Source organism: Culex pipiens, chromosome 3, assembly GCF_016801865.2.
Source record: "Culex pipiens pallens isolate TS chromosome 3, TS_CPP_V2, whole genome shotgun sequence".
Taxonomy (NCBI): Eukaryota; Metazoa; Arthropoda; class Insecta; order Diptera; family Culicidae; genus Culex; species Culex pipiens.
The window spans coordinates 49,173,565-49,195,042 of NC_068939.1; the positions used below are offsets into that span (position 1 = coordinate 49,173,565).

The 21,478-nt window shown below is 43.1% G+C and overlaps 1 protein-coding gene across 1 annotated transcript in view; it reads left to right on the forward strand.

Annotated features, from left to right (window-relative positions):
* The first annotated feature begins 2,153 nt into the window (after positions 1-2,153).
* LOC120413253 (vacuolar protein sorting-associated protein 51 homolog) overlaps positions 2,154-21,478 on the forward strand; it is a 46,827-nt gene continuing 27,502 nt past the window's right edge. The window contains exons 1-4 of the mRNA XM_039573982.2: positions 2,154-2,356; positions 2,416-3,813; positions 3,871-4,496; positions 4,559-4,677. Coding sequence (XP_039429916.1) covers positions 2,276-2,356; positions 2,416-3,813; positions 3,871-4,496; positions 4,559-4,667 — 2,214 coding nt within the window. The 5' untranslated portion in view covers positions 2,154-2,275 and the 3' untranslated portion in view covers positions 4,668-4,677. The remainder of the gene's footprint in view (positions 2,357-2,415; positions 3,814-3,870; positions 4,497-4,558; positions 4,678-21,478) is intronic.

Sequence of the window (21,478 nt, forward strand, 5' to 3'; positions counted from 1 at the left end):
CCAATAAACTATTGTCTTTCATATGTTTATAGTACCTAATAAAAAAAAACTCTAGAATTTTAATTTTAAAGCAAAAAAATATTTTTTTTTAAATTTTTTATGAAATTTTTATTTTTGTTTTCTGCGTCTCATTGAAAAATATAACGTTGGTTATGGATTGCCCCTTGAATGAGTCTAAATTTTATGAGAGAGGGAGAGCAAAAGAGAAACAGCGGCGCAATTTTTGTTGACAAACGTTGACAAAGAGAGAAGGAAACGTCATCACATGGGCTTGGAAAGGGAGGTCGAATATAAATAAATTATACTCAAACCCCGATGGTTTGACAACAATTGTTGTCAAACGAACGGGGTCACTTTTTAGTTTAATGCCCTAGTTGATGCCCCTTTTACACGGAGTTCACCCACACTACCAAACGTTTGTTTTGATAGTGTGCGTGAGCGCCGTGTGAATAGTGACAGTTTGTCACTTTTTAGTTTGACTTTGACCAACCAACGGGGTACAAACTAAAAAAGTGTCAAACGAAAAAGTGACCATATCCACCATGGGTTGAGTGTATAAATTCTAGCGAAACAATAGGGTCTTAAGGTCGTAGAAGGTGTCCTTCACTCTTGTGGCAATGATGGTTCTGAATTCAGGGTCCAGAAATAGTAAATTGAAATGAAAAAATAATCACTATATGTAAAATGCTTCTACAAACAACACAAAGAAAACCATTTTTTGATTGAAACATTCTGAATCAAGATTTGAATGTTTTTCTAAAACAAACATGGCCGCCAAATGGCCGATCTGGAATGATGCCTTCCAGAGCCTTAAAGCACAATGTTAATTTCTACATCCAACGATAAAAGACATACAGAGCGGATTCGTTAATTGTAATGGAACTGCATTCGAATTAGTGAATCCGAATTCGCTGATTGGAACGACTGACAGCTGTCAGAAGCTTAGAACCATATGCTCGGAAATCGTCGAATAACGGGACGGGATAATTTTGACGTTTGAGAGCTTTTTAATTGAAATGCGTTCGAATTAGCGAGCATTTGAATTAGCACACATTAGAAGTAGCGAAATTCGAATTAACGAATCCGCTCTGTATTAACTGAAACTCCAATGGTTTGACACCAACAGTTGACCAAACAGTTACTGTTGTCAAACGAACAGGATCACTTTTCAGTTTTACACAAAGCTTACACTTACTAACAAACCAAACATTTGGTTTGATAGTATGTGTGAGTTCCGTAAAGTACTCCTAATAACTAGTCACAGTTCTAGAAGGATTCTAGCAGAGCTCAAACAGAGCTGGATATTTTAACAGCATTCTAGCAGAAATGTTCCACCATTCTAGCAGGATTCTGACAGCACCAGCTCTGCTAGAATATTTTGTAACTGGGTAATAATTTGATAATTGGGTCCTAAAATGAAGCTTAGATTGCTGATTATTGTTTACAGCGATTAAGCTTATTTTTCTGAGTACAATGACCCTTTGTACGACCACAAAGAGTTTAAAATGGATTTTTAAATCAATTTGGAAAAATTAACCTCGCGGTCCTTCTTGACAGAAAAGTTCCTTCTTGACAGCTCGTTCCAAGGGGACCATAAGGCTTTCTAGGCCCAGTGAAAAAAAATATAATTTAACCCAAAAATGACGAACTCCTCGTCACAGTGTCCTGATGCAAACAATGATCGAGCTCGAGCTGTCACAGCCCTGCGAAGTATGTTGGCTGACATATCGGGCTGCCAGTCAAAAAAACCAGCTAGAAGTCGCCTGACGAAAAACTTTTGCTAGAAAGAGATAGGAAACCTGATGCAAACAAACGTCCAGCTGTAATGTAAACAAACTTTGAATGTGTTGGTAAATTTCTGACTAGAAAGCCTTATAGTTGATCCATCGAAAAAATGTTGTCTTGTCAATATTTTTTTTTGCATTATAATGAAATGATCAGATCAGATCAGAAGTGATCAGAAATGGTTTTTAATCGTGTTTTTTACCGTTGTACATAAAAATTGACAAAGGGCTTTAGGACCCTATTAATCTGCTTTAGAAATATTTTCAGGTCTTAATTTTTTTATGTCAAAAACGCTTTATGCATATTTTTTCGACCTGGCCGTCCGATTCCACTTCTTCGATTGACTTTTGTAGGGTTCTACTCATCAAAACAAACAAGCTGTCAACGACAACGTCATCGTTTTTCACTGATGAGAAATCGGATGATAAGAATTTTGAACAGGAATTTAACTAAATTAACAAAATCTTGTAAATTAACCAAGTAATTAAATATGAGTGAAAAATCTACCAACCCGTACGACATGGACAGTCCCTGCTTTGATCCGGATCGCTACCTCCAAAAGCTGCTGAAGGTTTGTCCCGTATTCTTTCGTTTGTTTTGATTCTAGTAAACCAATGTCTCCCGAAACAGGAATGCTCTCTGAAACAGATCATGGACACGGAATCGACGATCGTCCGCCAGACGCAGACGCTGCACAGTGACATGCAAACGCTGGTGTACGAAAATTACAACAAATTCATCTCGGCGACGGACACGATCCGCAAGATGAAGACGGACTTCCGGTCGATGGAAGGGGAGATGAACCTGCTGATGTCGAACATGGCGGAAATTACGGAGTTTAGCGAGAAGATTACGGACACGCTGCAGGGCACGCGGAACCAGCTGACGCGTCTTTCCGGGAAGCACCAGCTGTTGAAGAAGTTGCAGTTTTTGTCGTCGCTTCCGGCCAAGTTGAAAACGTTGATTGAGGAGGGCAACTACCAGCAGGCCGTTCAGGAGTACGCGCACGCCCAGAAGGTGCTGCAGCAGTACGGGAAGCAACCGTCGTTCCAGGGGATTCAGGAGGACTGTGTTCAGATTTTGGAGGGGCTGAAGAAGCTGTTGAAGGAGGAGTTTGTAAAAACTGGGAAAACGGCTCAGTCTTTGACTGAGATTGGGGAGTTGCTGCTACAGCTGGATGAGAAGCCTTCGGCGTTGGCTAAGGAGATGCTTGAGTGCGCTACGAAGAGGTTGCACGAGCAGTTGGTTATGCTGCAGGATCAGACCGATCGCGATATGATTGAGTTTATTGATTTGGGGATTGAAGGATTTTTGAACGATCTTACGTTGGTCATTAGCTCGTACAATGACATGTTTCTCACGAAGCACATCGAGCAGGAGGCGGATGATTTTGAGCAGGTTGCCCGGGTAGATTTGAACAACTTTGTCAATACGAACATCGACGAATATTTGGCACTGGTGCAGGATCGTGCCGAGGTGGAAATTGGTCATGGCGATTCGCAAATCATTCTGCGAGGACTCGATCGATTGCATCGGCGACTGACGGCCATGCGTTCGTTGTGTCGAGCGCTGGACATGGGCAAATCCGGAATCGACATCATCATCAATGCGGCTTACCAGCTGTGCAAAGCGCACATGAAATCGCTGAAAGATCACTTTTCTGATAATCTCAGCTCGATCCGACTTGCGTTGGTTTCCGCCAAATCCGACTCTTCTCAAACCGCTCCTCAAACCAGCTTGAAGGAGCTCATTTCCAACTTGTACGTCTCGACGATGGAGAAGGTAAAAGGACTGTTGCAAGATCTGCTCATATTTCTGCAACCAGATTGGTCCTTCAATTTGAAAGCCGACACTAAGGGGGCGGCTTGCATCGAGGGAATCCGTGAAAGTTTGCTGGTCGGATTTTTGCGCCACATTTGCAGCACCATGAACGGATTCGGGAACATCAATTCGTCCAGTCCGCCAACGCTTTTGCTGATTCTGTCGAAAATGTGTCTTGAAATGGACAAGAGTGGCGTGCATCAGCTGGTAAGTCACTTGAAATAATACTAAAATACTAAAAATTCAACAATCTTCCCCCTCCAGATCTCCCTGGTGGACGAGCTGTACGACATCGACTCGGAAAACAGCACCACGCTGGTCCACGAGACGGAACTGTGCGCCGAGATGCGCGACTCGGCCCAACACCTCCTCGATTCCTACGTCCGACTGCAGGGCCTCAACCTATCCCAAATGCTGCGCAAAAGCGTCGAAACGCGGGACTGGCTCAACTGCCTGGAGCCGCGCTCCGTCCGCGCCGTCATGAAGCGCGTCGTCGAGGAGCTGGCCACGATCGATAACGTGCTGGGGCAGCTGTACGACACGAACGACATGCGGACGGCCGCCAGCAGCGATTCCAGCCGCAAGACGCACTTTAGCTTGACCGCCTCGAAGCAGTCCCAGTACCGGTCCACGTGGTCCACGTACACGCCCTCGCAGATGGACAACAGCTTCGTGTCGAACATTCATCGGCTGTTTTCGGAGAAGATTGAGATCTTTAGCTCGGTGGAGTTTTCCAAGGTTTCGATCATCACCGGGATCATTAAGATTTGTTTGAAGACGCTGCTGGAGTGTGTTCGGCTGAGGACGTTCAGCAAGTACGGGCTGCAGCAGATTCAGGTCGATGCGCACTATCTGCAGATGAATTTGTGGCGGTTTGTGTCGGATGAAAAGTGCGTTACCTTAGTTAAGTAGATATTTGAAGGAGATATTTACGATTGATCTTTATTTTTAGTTTAATTCACGTGCTATTGGATGAAATTCTTGGTTCGGCCGTGCTTCGATGTTTGGAGCCGATTCTGATGGAGCCGAACGCGGTCGAGATAATCTGTGAGCGGAACTAAGTCACTTAAAGTGAGTATTCCATTATGTTTATTTATCAGTACTTATTATGCAATAGAGGGAGACTAAACAGAATATAAATAATTTATTAATAATCAAAATGAACAAACACATGATCATTGTGCAGGTAGAGCGTAAAAGAAAGCCTCATTTATCGTTGCAAGTAATTTCATTAGATCTTGAAATCTGAATTGTGTGTGATTTGGTTCTGCAGTTTTTTTTATCAGAACAAGAAACCACGAAACCATTCGCTCTAACAATCCACAGGTCTTGGCCGGCTCTATTGAGATTTCTTCTTGAAACCGGGCGTCCGAAAACTTGGATCCAAACTGACGACCGTGTTGGATTATGAGTTCAACCGCCGACCAGAAGCAGGGTTAGTCTGGCTTTTTTCTGTCTGTACGAACTTGCTGAAAAGGATTGCCATCTAGAAAAAAATATACGAATAATAAACAATCGTTGGCCACCAACGGCGCCCACCATGTCAGTTTGTAGAATTTAAGGGACAGGGATGTTGGTATCGCTTGTTGCTACTAGGGCAGCTTATTTACGATGTGCTTACACGCCACAAGCGCCAGGAATCTGAAATAGGATTAGTAGGATACGTTATCTGGTCAGGATCGATGCTTGAAAAGGGATTTATCACTGAATGGGACTGCTAGATATTTGAAAGAACTTTCTGTCAGCGATTCCGAAAACAAAATCTGATCACTCACGCACAGCGCCCATCATGTTCGTCATTGCTTGGCGACGGTCGGTGAACGTAAACACAAAGACGAAACGAACGAAAAATGAGCACCACTCAAGCAGCCGCCCGAACGAGACAACGTGCTCTTTCTCTTTCTCTCGTTTTTCGTCTCTCTCTTCCTTGTGTTTGCTGCGTGGTGACAGAAGCCATCTGAATGCGATCATGGGAGAGATGATCGGAATCTCGGTAGAATGTCAAACGACCGTTCTCTGAGCGAACGTATTTCTAGAGGGAGGTCGATAACTGTGTGAGTGACTTTGCGTAACACTCATTCGTTTGTGTGTAAAAAAACGAAAGTAGAATGTCAAAATCAGATTGTCGTGGTGAAGACGATTGGAGTGTTCTGTCACCTATCACAAACAAAGTCGAAATTTCGAAAGCTTTGTGTGGGAGTATCGAACAGCACTAATTCCTCATACAAACTTTGGAGAAAATCCATTCGGCTCTGTTTAAATATTTTTGAAAATTCCAGTGATTTTTGGAATTCCAATCTTCATACTTCCTCTAGAGTTGAGCCGCGCAGAAATGTTGTTGGTTGGCACATGTTATTTTAAGAGATTTTTTTCTTACAAAAATTGAATAAAATTTGTTATCTTCAAAAATTATTTTTGGAAATTGATGATTTTCTTGAAAATCAAGCTTCGAATGGTTTTTTCAAGAAGATAATGATTAAAAAAAAACAAAGTTTTCCTCAAAGATCATTATTTAAAAAAAACATCGGTTGGCTGCGATATTTTTGTCCATACCTTACAGTTATTTAATATTTTTATTCTAGTTTTCAAAAATGAGTTGTTTTTAATGTTTACACATTCTTTCAAAATTATCAGTTCGAAATCGAAAAATTCCCCTTTATTTATTTTTTTAATCATAAGCTGTTTTTTTATTTTCTGTTTTTTGATTGTTTCAATATTTGTTTGAAACAAAAAAAAATTGAATTCTGTAAATCTGAGCAACTTTTGAATAAAATTTAGTTGGACATTAGGGTGCCCAGAATATGGGACTTTTTTTTCGAAACCTCGCTCCACAAGCTGAATATTGTTCCTTGACCTATTTTAGGACTCTAGGCCAAATATGAGCAAAATCGGTCATCATTTACCTATTGATACACGGAGGTGAAGTTTGTATGGGAAAAATCGAAAAAATGTATAGAAAACCCAAGTTTCTTACGGTTTGGTCTGCACGGTGCGCTACTCCCATCCAAACATTCCCAAAAGTGAGATTCTTATTGAAAATTTAATGCTCTACAACATTTTAGAACATACCAAAACCGTTAAACTCGATCCTGAAAAGTTATTAGCAATTTTAAAAAGTCATTTTTTATGAAAAACATTTTTTTCGCCAACTTTAGGCTAGGCAGGCCTGCCCAACGTCCGGACCGCGGGCCGGATCCGGCCCGTGAAGCCATTTCATCCGGCCCGCGAAAGCTTTTCAAAATAGTTCTTTGACCGACCCTAAAGGCTGTTCATAAATTGTAAATAAATTTAATGTCCAAATTTAAAAGATAATCTTGAGATCAAATTTTCAGATATTGTAACGAAACATTTATTTGTTTAATTTTTGCTTTTGACATAAAATGTTTCTAATTCTACGTTTTGTTAGGATTTTGCCTTTGTATTTTTTTTCAATTCAGTTCGGTTTTATTTGTGAATAATCAAGTTACAATGAGTTCATTTAGGTGCACAACAGAGTTTTGGTGTTCCTTTCAGCTGTGTTTTACATCGTAATTCAATCGAAAAATTATTACTTATAACTATGGAATAGACAAGAGTAAGAAAAAGTTTTCAAATTTTTTTTTTTTTTTTTTTTTTTTTTTTTTTTTTTTTTTTTTTTTTTTTTTTTTTTTTTTTTTTTTTTTTTTTTTTTTAGTTTTGGCTGTTTTTACTTCTAAATGAATTGTTACATTTTTGAAGATTTTGATTGAAATTGATTTTTCATAAATGAGTAAGCAAAAATAATATATTTTTTCAGAACATCTTTTTAATGCTAAAGTTTGATGAAAAAAAGCTTCAAAAAAGCAATGATAAAGTTTGATGAAAACAAGCTTCAAAAAAGCAAATTATTCATATCGAAAATAAAAATCGCTGTACATATTTTTGAAATATTTAAAAATCTTTCAAAATGAGTCAAGAAATCAGACAGCATTTTTTTTTATTTACTTCAATAATTCTAAGAAAATTTAAGAATGGCGAATTAAAAACTATCAGATATTTATTCTTCTCCACTTTTTCTAAATTTCATGTCTTTAAAACCATTGAGTTGAGTTGGAGAATTTGAACGGTGTGCGTCGCGGTCCTTGCGCAGGATTTTCGTTGCCGTTTCCGTCTTTGTTGTCCCCCCGATTGTGTGTGTATTTCGATCCGGGCGGTTTCGGGATGTTTGACAGTTGAGTTGGAGAATTTGAACGGTGTGCGTCGCGGTCCTCGCGCAGGATTTTCGTTGCCGTTTCCGTCTTTGTTGTCCCCCGATTGTGTGTGTATTTCGATCCGGGCGGTTTCGGGATGTTTGACAGTTGAGTTAGAGAATTTGAACGGTGTGCGTCGCGGTCCTCGCGCAGGATTTTCGTTGCCGTTTCCGTCTTTGTTGTCCCCCCGATTGTGTGTGTATTTCGATCCGGGCGGTTTCGGGATGTTTGACAGTTGAGTTGGAGAATTTGAACGGTGTGCGTCGCGGTCCTCGCGCAGGATTTTCGTTGCCGTTTCCGTCTTTGTTGTCCCCCCGATTGTGTGTGTATTTCGATCCGGGCGGTTTCGGGATGTTTGACAGTTGAGTTGGAGAATTTGAACGGTGTGCGTCGCGGTCCTCGCGCAGGATTTTCGTTGCCGTTTCCGTCTTTGTTGTCCCCCCGATTGTGTGTGTATTTCGATCCGGGCGGTTTCGGGATGTTTGACAGTTGAGTTGGAGAATTTGAACGGTGTGCGTCGCGGTCCTCGCGCAGGATTTTCGTTGCCGTTTCCGTCTTTGTTGTCCCCCCGATTGTGTGTGTATTTCGATCCGGGCGGTTTCGCGTTTTCGCATTTTAGTTGGTTTTATCTTTCCACAGCCGGCTGTCTAAGATTAAATCATTTATGCTAAACTCAACACCAAATAACCGGGAATAGTCTCATTCGCATAATCCGACTATTTGCCTTGAGAATGCATAATACATCACACCATTAAACGAAATTTATTGATTATTGGGTCGCATCATCATCCTCTATGTTGAATCCTGGCCATTACCCTTACCCACTAACAAAATCCCAAGTAGAAGTAGTTTTCCGGCACACGCGGGGGTGTGGATATCGTATAGAACCCACCCTTGGTAGCAGCCTGTGCTAACTAACATTCCCGTCCCATTCCCTCGAGATCTACAAACTGACATGGCGGGCGCCGTTGGTGGCCAACGACTGTTTCCTATTCGCACCGGCTCTAGTTTTGATGATCGTGATGTTTTATCTTTTCAGCGCATTCATGCATGCTGTTGATAAGGGAAATATCATTTGATCGTTGAAGCGTGTGACCGGTTGTGCTGATGGGATATTATGGTCCTGTTCAGCAACGGAGAAGGACAACCATGGGTGGTCTCTCATGCTCATGCTCATGCTCATGCTCATGCTCATTTCATGTCTTTAAAACCATTTTGAAATGTTTTGTAAAATATTTAAATAAAGGTGCACAACAACGCAAAAAATGTTTTTTCGTAAAGAAAATTTGAATCCAAATTTCGATTCAATAAATTTTATCTTCTCCCGTTAATTTTTCAAACTTGAAATAAAATTGCAGCGACGAAAATTGAATGTTTTTTTTGTTAATGATATTAGGGTATTTAATGTTAAAAGCATAGCATAGCATTTTATGATTTTTTTTGAACTTTTACGAACATTAGTTCCGGCCCGCCACTGCTTCAAAAAATTAGATCTGGCCCGCAGGGCCAAAAGGTTGGGCACCCCTGGGCTAGGGTATAAATGGGTTAATCTCATCCAATTTCGCTCAAAATTTATACAGTTGCTTAAAACAACCAAAAAACGGGTTTCCGCTTGTGGAGCAGGGGTAATTTTTTCTGGGCACCTTATTGGACATTCGTTGTTTATACATAGTGTAGGTTTTTTAAAATGTTTTTTCAAAATTTTCTCCAAAAAAGATTTTTTGATGACGCAATGTCAAAATCATGAGACAATTATGCGTTTTTTTTGCAATTCCGTTTTGAAAATATATATTCCTGTCCTGTAATTATAGCACTTATTTGAGTGCTGTAAAGTGCAACTTTAACACTTTTCGATACTGTTTTGATTTTTGAGTTGACCCAACACACGGAAGCCAAAATAGAGCGGTAAAACAATAATTGTTTTATTGAAATATCCAACTCGGCAGAGCCGTATTTCAGATTTTATGATGAAAAAAACTGTCAGTATTTATTTATCATTTAAATTTAAATTTCAATTGACCAAATGTTGGATGGATAATCAAAATACTTTCTGATGTTCTGAGTACTAAGGAGCAATTTTTTAAAAATTTGGAGCCCCGCAAAAATTTTAATAAAATTACAATGCATGTGTAAGAATGTTCCCAACCACCACAAGGTGGAATCTGTAAAGTTTTCAAGTTCTCAAAATAAATTTCGAAGATGAAAATCAATCGCCAAACCTACAGATGACATTTTTTCTGTTTGATGGTTGCTGATTTTGGCCAATTTGATTTCGATTCCAACATTTTTTTTTGTAATATATGTCTGTTATTTTGTTAGATAAGAGAAAACTACACGTTTTACTTAAATATTGGAGACGTGAAAATTTGTTTTGTAGGTATCCAAAATTCAAATACAATACAGTCCGAGTAAAAGCTCAGCTTTCATAGCGCGTTAACATGTTTAATTTAAATGGCTATATTTGTTAATGATAAATGCATCCCTGCTCGAGATATATTTAGAGATCCGCGTTAGGCCGACTTAACACCCAATTAACGGCTTGAAGCTTTTTCCGCGCCTCGCTAAAAAGCGTGTAATGAGACGATTGAGCCGGTGCTAAAGATAAACGTGGCAAATTGCCGTCACAGTGCGGTTTATTTTTCAACCGACGCTCGCACGATCAAAAGTCTGTTAATTCGCCAAGTGAACAAGAAGTGTCGAGACGAGGAGACCATTAAGAATATGTCCCCGCTCTCGGGGAGGGCACGCTTCGTTGGCGGTTATTAATTGGATGAAAATTTAAATTTTCCTTTGCCCGTTTCATTCTTAATGTTTTTGTTGCTCTTGTTGTTGTTGTTTAATTTTCCCGCTTCGTTCCTGCCGGTTTTCCACTAAATTAACCTAACGAGAACGGCTCTGATGAATCGGTCTTCGTCGCTCAACACGAGCAAAACAAAAATAGTGAAGGAAAAAGCAGAAACAAATAATTGTTTAACACGTGTTTCGATCCGATAAGTCGCAGTGCGTAAAATTGAATTACATCAAATTAGCTTGGTAATTAAGTGAACTTGTCACCACGCACCACGCTAATGGGGGGAAAATGTTGTCGAAGCGACGGGAAACCCGGTTCCACGTCAGTTATTTTGTTGAGGGGAAGTGTGGAGCGAAGCAGAAATAAATGTTTTAGAAAAATGGTTTTATTTTACATATATTGGAAAAAACTTTTAAAATTCAATTCAATAAAAATTTGTTGTATTTCAAAACCTGATTCTACAATAAATTACCTAGATTTTTGAAAGGTTTTGTCAAAACAAATTTACCCCTTTAGTTTTGTGGGACCAAAGCATTGAAATTTATCGCAAAACTATTTTGGATTGAGGAATTTTAGTAATGTTTACGGGAAGCAGATACATCGTCAAAAGACGATAAAGTTAGCTTAAAATAGCAAAAGTTGACTGTTTTCTCATTCCATTGATGAAATTACATGAATTTTTTTACGCTATATCAGCGATTTTCCCTGTGTCAGCCATTTATTTCACAGATTCTTTTGCGGGCTTTTGCTGATAATTCCGTTATTAAATGTGGCATTGTTTGCCGATCCTGCTGTATTTTATTTAATTACGTAGCTTACAATACGTACAGAAAGCTGTGAATGTTTTTTGCAATTCAATATTTCTCAGCAATAATAGATTTTCTAATAAATGTTAAAGCTATTTATTGGATAAACTATACTTTTAAAATAAATTAGAATTTTTATTATTTTATTCATTTTACGATACATTTTACGATAGATTAGCAGAAAAACGCCTTTCTAATTATTTAATGTAAACTGCATTTCAATTTGTTTAAAAATTTAAAATTCTGGGTTCCCGATGACTTTCTGAAGGGAGGGGAAGGGAAGGGAAGAGTTCATTAATAGTGCGTCCATCCTGGGAATTCCCGGGATTTTTCCAAAACCGGAAATTCCCGAATCCCGGGATTTGCTTATGATTTGTCCCGGGAATTTCCGTAATTAAAAAAAAAAACAAATTTTGGTCTGGAAATTCAGATTTGGTTGTGGAAATATATGAACAGTTGAATACCTCAGAATCGATAATAATTTTAAAGCATTTTAATTTGTATTCGCCTAATATCAGCATTGATTTGGTTTATTATGGAAAACTGTTAAAATTTCAGTTTACCGATCTGCAAAATGCCTAGCGCTTTAAATATTTCCTATTTCATTTTATATATTTCAAAAGATTGAGATATCTACGTATATTTATAATTTAAAACTTGAAAAAAAATCAAATCAAATTATTTTTCATCAGGCACTGGCATGTGGGGCAAATCAGGACAAATGAAACGAATTAAGACAGATATTCACTCATTTTTTGCATGATGTTTTTAATGACTTTTGTTAAAACAGGAACAGAACAAAACAATTTCACAGAACACCGATTTTTTTATTTATTGCTATAAAATCTCCTTACCTATTCAGACTGTTTTTTCCTAGTTGGCGGTAGTAACTTAAAAATAATTTGTAAAATATGTTTTTTGCAAATGTTTTTTTTTGTGAAAGTTAACATTGTAGCAACAGTATCAATAAGTAAAATTTTCAAATTATTTTTTGATTTTAACGGTGATTTAACACATGGATGCCAACCTCCTGTGGCCGAATGGTTTTTTTTTTTTTTTTCATAAAATTATTTTTATTAGGTCCTTTTCGGTACTGGGACCTGGTTAGGACCGAGTCGGCTTTTGTAATTACAAAAAACTTAATAATTACAGAGGATCTTGTGTGTAAATGTTAGTGGGAGGGGAGCCGATTACCCGCGGCCTACTCGGGGTTAGTAGGGAAGGGATTGATGTTAAAGACAAGGCGTGGGAAGGGAAGGGGGATTGTGTAGGGGTCTTGGTTGGCTCTTCTGGCCTTTGCGTTTTGTCCTCAGCCGCAACTCGGTGTCCAGCTGCTGGGGCGATCTTGCTTTGCTTCCGGTGCAAACCAGAAACGACGGCTTTGTGTGAAGGCGAGTTATACTAAATAGAGGAAAACTAACTGAAGAGAAACTAACTGGAAGAAAACTAAATAGATATTTTGGAATCTGAGAGGAACTGATAGATAGGATAGAGAACATCAAGGTCAAGTTGAGATAACGCGTCTCGCATCGGGATTTCTGGTGGTCTTCCTCGGGCCCTGAGGGTATCTTTCAACTTAATTCTGTGAGCCTGGTGATCTGGACACGCCCATACGAGATGGTCGATGTCCTGATAACCATGCCCACAGTCGCATAAGTTCGTATCACTCATGTTGATACGGTAAAGATGAGCCTTGGACGAGTAATGGTTCGACATAAGGCGGGACATCGTTCTGATGAATCCACGCGTCAAGTCCATTCCCTTGAACCAGGCTTTTCTTTGCACCTTAGGTCGTATGGAATACATCCAACGTCCTTTGGTGTCGCCGTCCCATTGTGTTTGCCAATCCAGGAGCGCACGCTGCCTCGGAAAACCGTAGCATTCTTGTAGGCTAATTGGCCTTTCAAAAATGTCTCCACTCTCAGCACCCTTCTTGGCGAGCAAGTCCGCTTTCTCATTACCCGGAATCGAGCAATGAGCGCGGACCCATACCACCGTGATGCTGAATGACTGAGCCGCCAGGTTGTTTAAAGTCTTACGTATTTCCGTGAGGAAAAACGTAGACTCCCTGGTCGGCTTCAGAGACCGGATAGCCTCAACAGAGCTAAAGCTATCGGTGAAGATGAAGTAGTGGTCAGGTGGCATGGTCTCGATGATTCGCAGTGCGCAGTAAACCGCGGCTAACTCTGCGACGTAAACCGAACTCGGGTCCTTCAGCTTAAAGAACAGCTGATGAGATTCATGATGAACACCGAAGCCCGTACAGCCGTCGAGCTTGGAGCCATCGGTGAAGAATCTGTTGTTTGGAGGAACATGGTTGTACTTAGATGCGAAGATCGACGGTACAACTCCCCGCAGAAGATGGTTTGGGATGCCGCGAGTATCGGCTTTCATGGACGTGTCGAAGCCAATCAGGGTGCTGCTGGTTAACGGAGGCGTGCGCTGTACCGTTGTGCTCGGGCTCCACTCCCACGATGACATAAAGTCATAATATAGAAGCATGCGCCGAGACTCAACGTGAAGGTTCAGCAACGTTTCAAAATTGTCAATTACCAGTTTATTCCTGTAATCACACCGGATCAGGAACCGGTAAGACAGTTCGTAGTAACGAGTTCGCAGAGGCAACACTCCCGCCAAGACCTCGAGGGTCATGTTGTGAGTTGAGTGCATGCATCCCAAGACAATGCGAAGGCATCGGTACTGTATCCGCTGGAGAACCAACAAGCGTGATTTCGCAGCTGACTGGAAGCAGAAACTGCCATATTCCAGCACCGAGAGTATCGTTGTCTTGTACAGTCGAAGCAGGTCAGAAGGATGAGCACCCCACCGGTTGCCAGAGACACTGCGCAGAAAATTAGTTCTTTGCAGGCACTTTTGCTTCAGGTAGTTAATGTGCTTCCCCCATGTTCCCTTTTGATCGAAGATGGTACCCATGTACATGAAGTGGTCCGACTGCTCGATAGTCTTTCCCGAGAGAGAAAGATTGAGCTGCGGCGGTTCATGCTTCCCCGTAAAAACGACCAGTTCCGTCTTCTCCGGAGAGAATTCAATACCCTTTCCAACTGCCCAATGGGCCAAGTTGTTCAGGGTATCTTGCAAGGGTTCTAGCAGATCGACTTCCTTCTTGGCAGCGATTGAAACCACTGCGTCATCTGCGTACTGTATAAGGGTGCAGTCTCCGGTCAAGCAATCATCGATGTCGCTGACGTAGAAGTTATACATGGATGGGCTAAGGCGTGAGCCTTGTGCCAAACCCATGTAACTTATCCGGGTGATTGCCAGATCACCTTGCACAAAGTGCATGTGTTTTTCTGACAACAGGTTGATGAGGAAGTTGCACATCGTCGGATTGAGACCGCTCCGCCGCAGCTTTACTCCCAACACATCGATGGAGACTGAATCGAATGCACCCTTGATGTCTAGAAAGACAGAAGCCATTTGCTGTTTCTTACCACGGGCTATGTCGATCCCTGTGGCCAGCAAGGCTAGACAGTCGCTTGTTCCCTTGCCTCTCCGGAAGCCATACTGCGTGTCTGACAGCAAGTGCTCTCGTTCCATCCATGGTTCGAGGCGGTCGAGGATCATCTTCTCCAGCAACTTGCGTAGACACGACAGCAAGCTGATTGGACGATACGAGTTGTGGTCGGACGCCGGCTTACCGGGCTTTTGAATGGCAACCACCCGGACCTGTCGCCATTCGTGTGGAATTATGTTCTGCTCCACGAACGTGTTGAACAGATTCAACAGACGCTGCTTGGCGACGTCCGGAAGATTTTTCAGCAAGCTGAACTTGATCTTGTCCGGACCAGGAGCAGTGTTGTTGCCCGTCAATAGTGCTATGGAGAGCTCTACCATCGAGAAGGGAGGATTAGAATCGCTCCCATCAACAACGTCGAATGATGGTTGTGTCGGCACCGAGTCCGGGCACACCTTCTTGGCGAAATCCAATATCCACTTGTCCGATTTTTCCACACTCTCGTTCGGAACGGAACCTCTACGCATGGCCCTCGCAACGCGCCACAGAGTGCTCATGGACGTATCTGCTGGTAGTCCTTCAACGAACTCCCGCCAGTACATTCGCTTCTTCCGCTTCAGAGTATTACTGTACCTGCGATCAAGAGCTCTGTACTTTTGGAAGTTCGCTCGGATTCCACACTTGCAGAAGTCCACATAAGCTTCTGACCTGGCCGCCGAGAGATCCGTACACTCCTTGTCCCACCAGGGAAGTGGAGGGCGCGTTCGGATGTACGGTCCCGGGACGGGTTTCGTCTGAGCTTGTAACGCACTGTCATAGATCAAATTAGCCAGATACGCATATTCTTCAAGCGGTGCCAACCCATCTCGCAACTCAACTCCAATGGAGACTGCCTCCGCGTACTGTTTCCAGTCGATATTTCGCGTCAGATCGTAAGGCATCTCCACCGTTGTCGATTGCTGTGGGCCATGGCTAACCAGAATAGCGATCGGCAAATGATCACTGCCACGAGGATCTTGGAGCACGTTCCAGTCACAGAGAACTGCCAAACTGTTGGAACAGAGCGACAAGTCGATGGCACTCGCCTTCGTACCGGACGAAGTTGGCGTTGGTGGTGTTGCAATCCGCGTAACTTGCTTGTCCCTGTTTAGGAGGGTCATCTGGAAGTCGTCGCACAGTTCATGAATCAGATATGCTTGAGGGTCTGTCTTGTGGCTTCCCCACTCGGTGCTGTGAAGATTAAAGTCACCCAGAACCAGTCGCGGTGCCTGCAACAGCTCAAGCATACCCCACAACTTTTGTCGAGTTAACGACACCTGTGGGGGAACATAGACGGACACAATGCAAATGTCCAGTCCTCTGATCCTGGCCTGTACTGCGACTGCTTCGATTCCTCCTAGCTTCGGGAGCGTGACCTTTCTAAAAGTGTGGCATTTCCTGACCCCAATCAGTACGCCTCCACCTCTATTTGGCCCTGTCCTGCTCTCTGTGATGATGTTGTACCCCCGGAAAGCTGGCGTCTCATCTCCGATAAGAAACGTTTCGCTCAGCGCAAACACATCACAGTCCCGTTCGAATGCGAATTGTTGAAAATCGTTTAACTTGGGGGTTAAACTTCTACAATTCCATTGTAGAAAGGAGATGCCGTTTTTCGTTTTTGGTGTATTACCCATCAAAGGAAATGAACGACAAGAGGGGCATCGTGCTAGCAAGCTGTTTCCCGATGTGTCTAGCGAGAGGCTCAAACCGCTTTATGATTAAACGCGTCGGTTCACTCACAAAAGTGCACAGCCATTCCACGATTGTGGAAAAAGGAAGGACTCCTTTGAAGGCATCGGTGATCGGATTCGGTTGAGGAACCGGTTTCAGGGGGATCTTTGGCAGCTTGGGAACGGGCTTCAGCGGTTTGAGAGGAATCGGTGCCGGCTTCGGTGTCGGCTTCGGAGCGGGCTTCGGAGCGGGCTTACCCGACGGACCGAAAGGAAAATCCTCCTCGAAGTTCAACGAGTCACTTTCCTTACCCTTGCCGCCAGCGGCTTTCCTGGACTTGGAAGCCTTGTTGCGCTTCGGGTTTGGCCCGGAAGAGTCACTTTCCTCGTCTCTCTGGAAGAGGACCTCCACATCGGATTCTTCGTCCCCCGAATCTTCGTCCGCCAAAGGAGCGAAGCGATTGGGATGGGTCACCTGACTAAGGATTTCCGCGAAGGACTTCTTGGAGCGTTCCCTCAAGGATCGCTTCATCTTGTCCTCGCGCTCCTTGTACTTTGGGCACTGCCGAGTTTTGTGCGGTTCCCCGCCACAAAGCAGGCATTTTTCAGCCTGCTTTTGGCAATCCACGTCCTTGTGGGGGCCGGCGCACTTTGAGCACTTGCTCTTGTTGCTGCAGTAGGTCTTGGTGTGTCCCAACTGCTGGCAGTTTTCGCAGCTCATCACTCGCGGAACGTACAATCGAACTGGAAGCCGAAGCTTGTACAGCTCAATGTAGTCCGGCAGAGCTGACCCTGCAAAAGTCACCCGGAACGAGGCAGAAGGAATGAACTTCTTCTGGCCACCCTCGGAGGTGACGTTGCCCAGTTGCCGGCACTCGAGTACCTCCACAGCTGGAAGTTTAGGGTTCTTGAAGCGTCCCACCGCCCTTGAGAGGTCGACAAGCGACAGACTGTCATCGGTCACCACGCCATCGATTTCGACTTTGTGGGCCGGAATCCAAACACGGTACTCAATGCTGAACCGCAGATCAGTAACGATCTGATTAGCTTGCACCGCGGAGTTCACGATCACGCGGAGCTTGCTCTTGTTCAGCTTGGTACATTCGACCACCCCAGGATAGTGCTTCTGCAAATCCTTGGTGATCTGTACAAAGTTTAACGGCTTCTGTTTGGGCCGGAAGAAGACCACCCATTCCGTTTGCGATCCCTCTTGATACTGACGAGGACGAGGAATCGGTTTTTGGGAATGAGGATTCAGGGGCGGGGGGGGATTTGGATCTGGATTCGGCACCGGTGTTTTAGGAGGAATTGGATCTGGATTGGGAGGAATCGGTTCTGGAGTCAAGGGAGGAATCGGGTCTGGAGTCAAGGGAGGAATCGGTGGTTGAGGGGGAACCGGATTCGGATCTGATTTAGGACGCTTTCGCTTCTTCCTCTTAGACCCGTCCGTGGATCCCCCTTTACCGTCAGCATCCTTATCCTTCAGGAAGTGGTCCCTGTTGGTGGTGTTTGAAGGAACTCCCGAGACAGAGTCCTCCATTTCCACGTCCTCGTCACCATCAATGGTTGAATCGAAATCAGATTCCTCGTGTTCCGACTCGGTCGGATCCATGATTGAGGAAAAAAACGGAAGAAAACTAATCAAAACCAAAAATAAGACTAAAATAACGCAGAAGAAATGAGAAAAAAAAAATCTAACAGGAAAAAAAAAACTATGAGAAAAAAAAAAACTAAAAGCAAACAAAAAACTCGCCTTTCGCACTCACCGCCGAACTGGCCGCACTGGCTGCCGCCCGCAGCGGGATGCGCGGGAAGCTCGTTTGCGCGCGCTTGTTGTTGTTGTTGTTGTGCTGCCTGCTGCCAGCCACGTAAACAACGGGGTTGTCTCCGACCTGGCCTGGACGAAAACTGGTCCGCCGACCGCAGTCGACTCTCCGGGGCCGATTCCACCGACCAACGACCGTCTCTCGCCTCAGCTGCCTCCGCGGCCGCTGCTGCTCACTCCTCCTGCTGCTGCTGCTCGGATGCAGGAACTCGTTCCTCTTCCGCTGCTGCACCGCCGCCGTGTCCACGACGACCAGATTGTGGCCTCTCTAACCACCGGAACGGGCTTGTCCGCTCGCACACGCCTCGGAATCGCCGTGAAAAACGCACCAAACACACCGCGAAAAAACACGACTAACCGCTGAGACTTCTGCCGGAGCAATGTGGCCGAATGGTTACGGGTTTCGCCTCATAAGCGGAAAGTCATGGGTTCTTCTCAGGGTGGCAGCCTTAGGTTTAAGTTCAGAGGTAGCAGCAACCGCATGAGTATAAAACGGTTGCTTCACGTGCTCTTCAAGCATGTGATCGATCTTGGGATATTCCTTTGCGCCTCTTTCCCAAAATACATTCCTCGTGCCTTCGCATGTAAATAATGCCCAGCCGATCGGTATTGCACTGCAGTCCAGTCGCATTGTCCAGATCAGAGCAAAGGGAACACCGCAAAAGTAGCGCTGCAAAAAGACAATTGTCTTTACAAGACCCCGCGCGGCAAATAATAGCTGCTGGGAAGAGCTTGAAAAATGACACGAAAAAATTGTCACCGCGGTTCTAGCGATACATAGCGCACAAGGCACAAGGAATGGAGTTTAGAGCATCTCCACCGGTGCGCACATAAATGAGTGACTATTTTGTTCACCCACAGCGCTACTATTTTAGTTTAGTCACCCTTCCCACACCGGTCGTTGATAAAACGGGTTGGTAAAATAGTCACTGCCAACCCCACCGGGGGTGAGTATCAGCTTATTTTGACGTTTCGAAATAAAATTTGTTTTAATTTATTGGCATGACCAATTTGCCAAAATCTTCAAAGCCAAAAGTAATTATTTCCAAAAAAAAAACTGGATTGATAGTAACCTGGATTGGTCCGGGTTCCCCGGGGAATGTTCCGTTGGAGGGACATTGGCAGCACCGTATGAATATGGGCAATATTGGTGTCAAACTTCACGATTCTCAAAATCACATATGAAAATTACGAAAACTGACATTTTAAACGTACTGGCCGGAACCCGGATGGTTCCGGGTTTCCCGGGGGATGTTCCGTTGGAGGGACATTGGCGACTCCTATGAATATGGGCAATATTGGTGTTAAATTTCACGATTTGCAATATTACATATGAAAATTATTAAAATTGACATTTCTAGTGGACCCGGATGGTTTAGGGTTCCCCGAGGGATGTTCCGTTGGAAAGACATTGGCCGCACCGTATCAATATGGCCAATATTGGTGTCAAACTTCACAATTTTCAAAATCACATGTGAAAATTACGAATACTGACATTTTAAACGGACTGGCCGGAACCCGGATGGTTCCGGGTTCCCCGGAAGATGTTCCGTTGGAGGGACATTGGCGGCTACGATGAATATGGGCAATATTGGTGTTAAATTTCACGATTTTCAAAATCACATATGAAAATCACGAAAATGGACATTGTGAGTGGACTGGCCACAATCCGAATTGGTCCGAGTTCCCCCGGGGATGTTCCGTTGAGCGGACATTGGCGGCACCGTATGAATATGGGCAATATTGGTGTCAGAATTCACGATTTTCAATATCACATATAAAAATTACGAAAATGAAAATTTTAAACGGACTGGCCACAACCCGAATCGGATGTTCCGTTGAGGGGACATTGGCGGCACCGTATAATATGGGGCAATATTGGTGTCAAACTTCACGATTTTCAAAATCACATGTGAAAATTACGAAAATGGACATTTTCAACGAACTGGCCACAACCCGGATGGTTCTGGGTTCCCCGAGGAATGTTCCGTTGGAAGGTTATTGGCCGCACCGTATGAATATGGGTAATATTGCTGTCAAACTTTACAATTTTCAATATCACATGTGAAAATTACGAAAATGAACTCTTTGAGTGAACTGGCCACAACCCAGGTAGTTCCGAGTTCCCCGGGGGAAGTTATATATAATGGTGTCAAACTTCACGGTTTTCAAAATCACCTATCGAAATTACGAAAATGAACATATAAAGTTTATTCGTTGTTTCGTTGAAGGGACCTTATCGGAACAAATAAATAAATAACAAATATTGAAGTTGAAAAGATCCACAATCCAAAATTTAAATTATTTCAAAAAATAAATTCCTTCAATGTCCCTTCAACGGAACATCGTCAGGGGAATCCGGAACCATCCGGGTTGTGGCCAGTCTGTTTAAAATGTAAATTTACAGAATTTTCATATGTGATATTGAAAATCGTGAATTTTGATACCAATATTGCCCATATTCATCGGTGTCGCCAATGTCCTTCCAACGGAACGTCCCCCAGGGAATCCGGAACCATCCGGGTTGTGGCCAGTTCGTTGAAAATGTCCATTTTCGTAATTTTTACATGTGATTTTGAAAATCGTGAAATTTGACACAAATATTTCCCATATTTATACGATGCCGCCAATGTCCGCTCAACGAAACATCACCGGGGGAACCCAGACCAATTCGGATTGTGGCCAGTCCACTCAAAATGTAAATTTTCGTAATTTTCACATGTGATTTTGAAAATTGTGAAGTTTGACACCAATATTGCTCATATTCATACGGTGCCGCCAATGTCCGCTCAACGGAACATCCCCGCGAGAATCCGGACCAATTCGGATCGTGGCCAGTCCACTAGAACATTTCATTTTCGTAATTTTCATATGTGATTTTGAAAATCGTGAAATTTAACACCAATATTGCCCATATTCATCGGTGCCGCCAATGTCCCTCCAACGGAACATCCCCCAGGGAAACCGGAACCATCCGGGTTGTGGCCAGTTCGTTGAAAATGTCAATTTTCGTAATTTTCACATGTGATTTTGAAAATCGTGAAGTTTGACACCAATA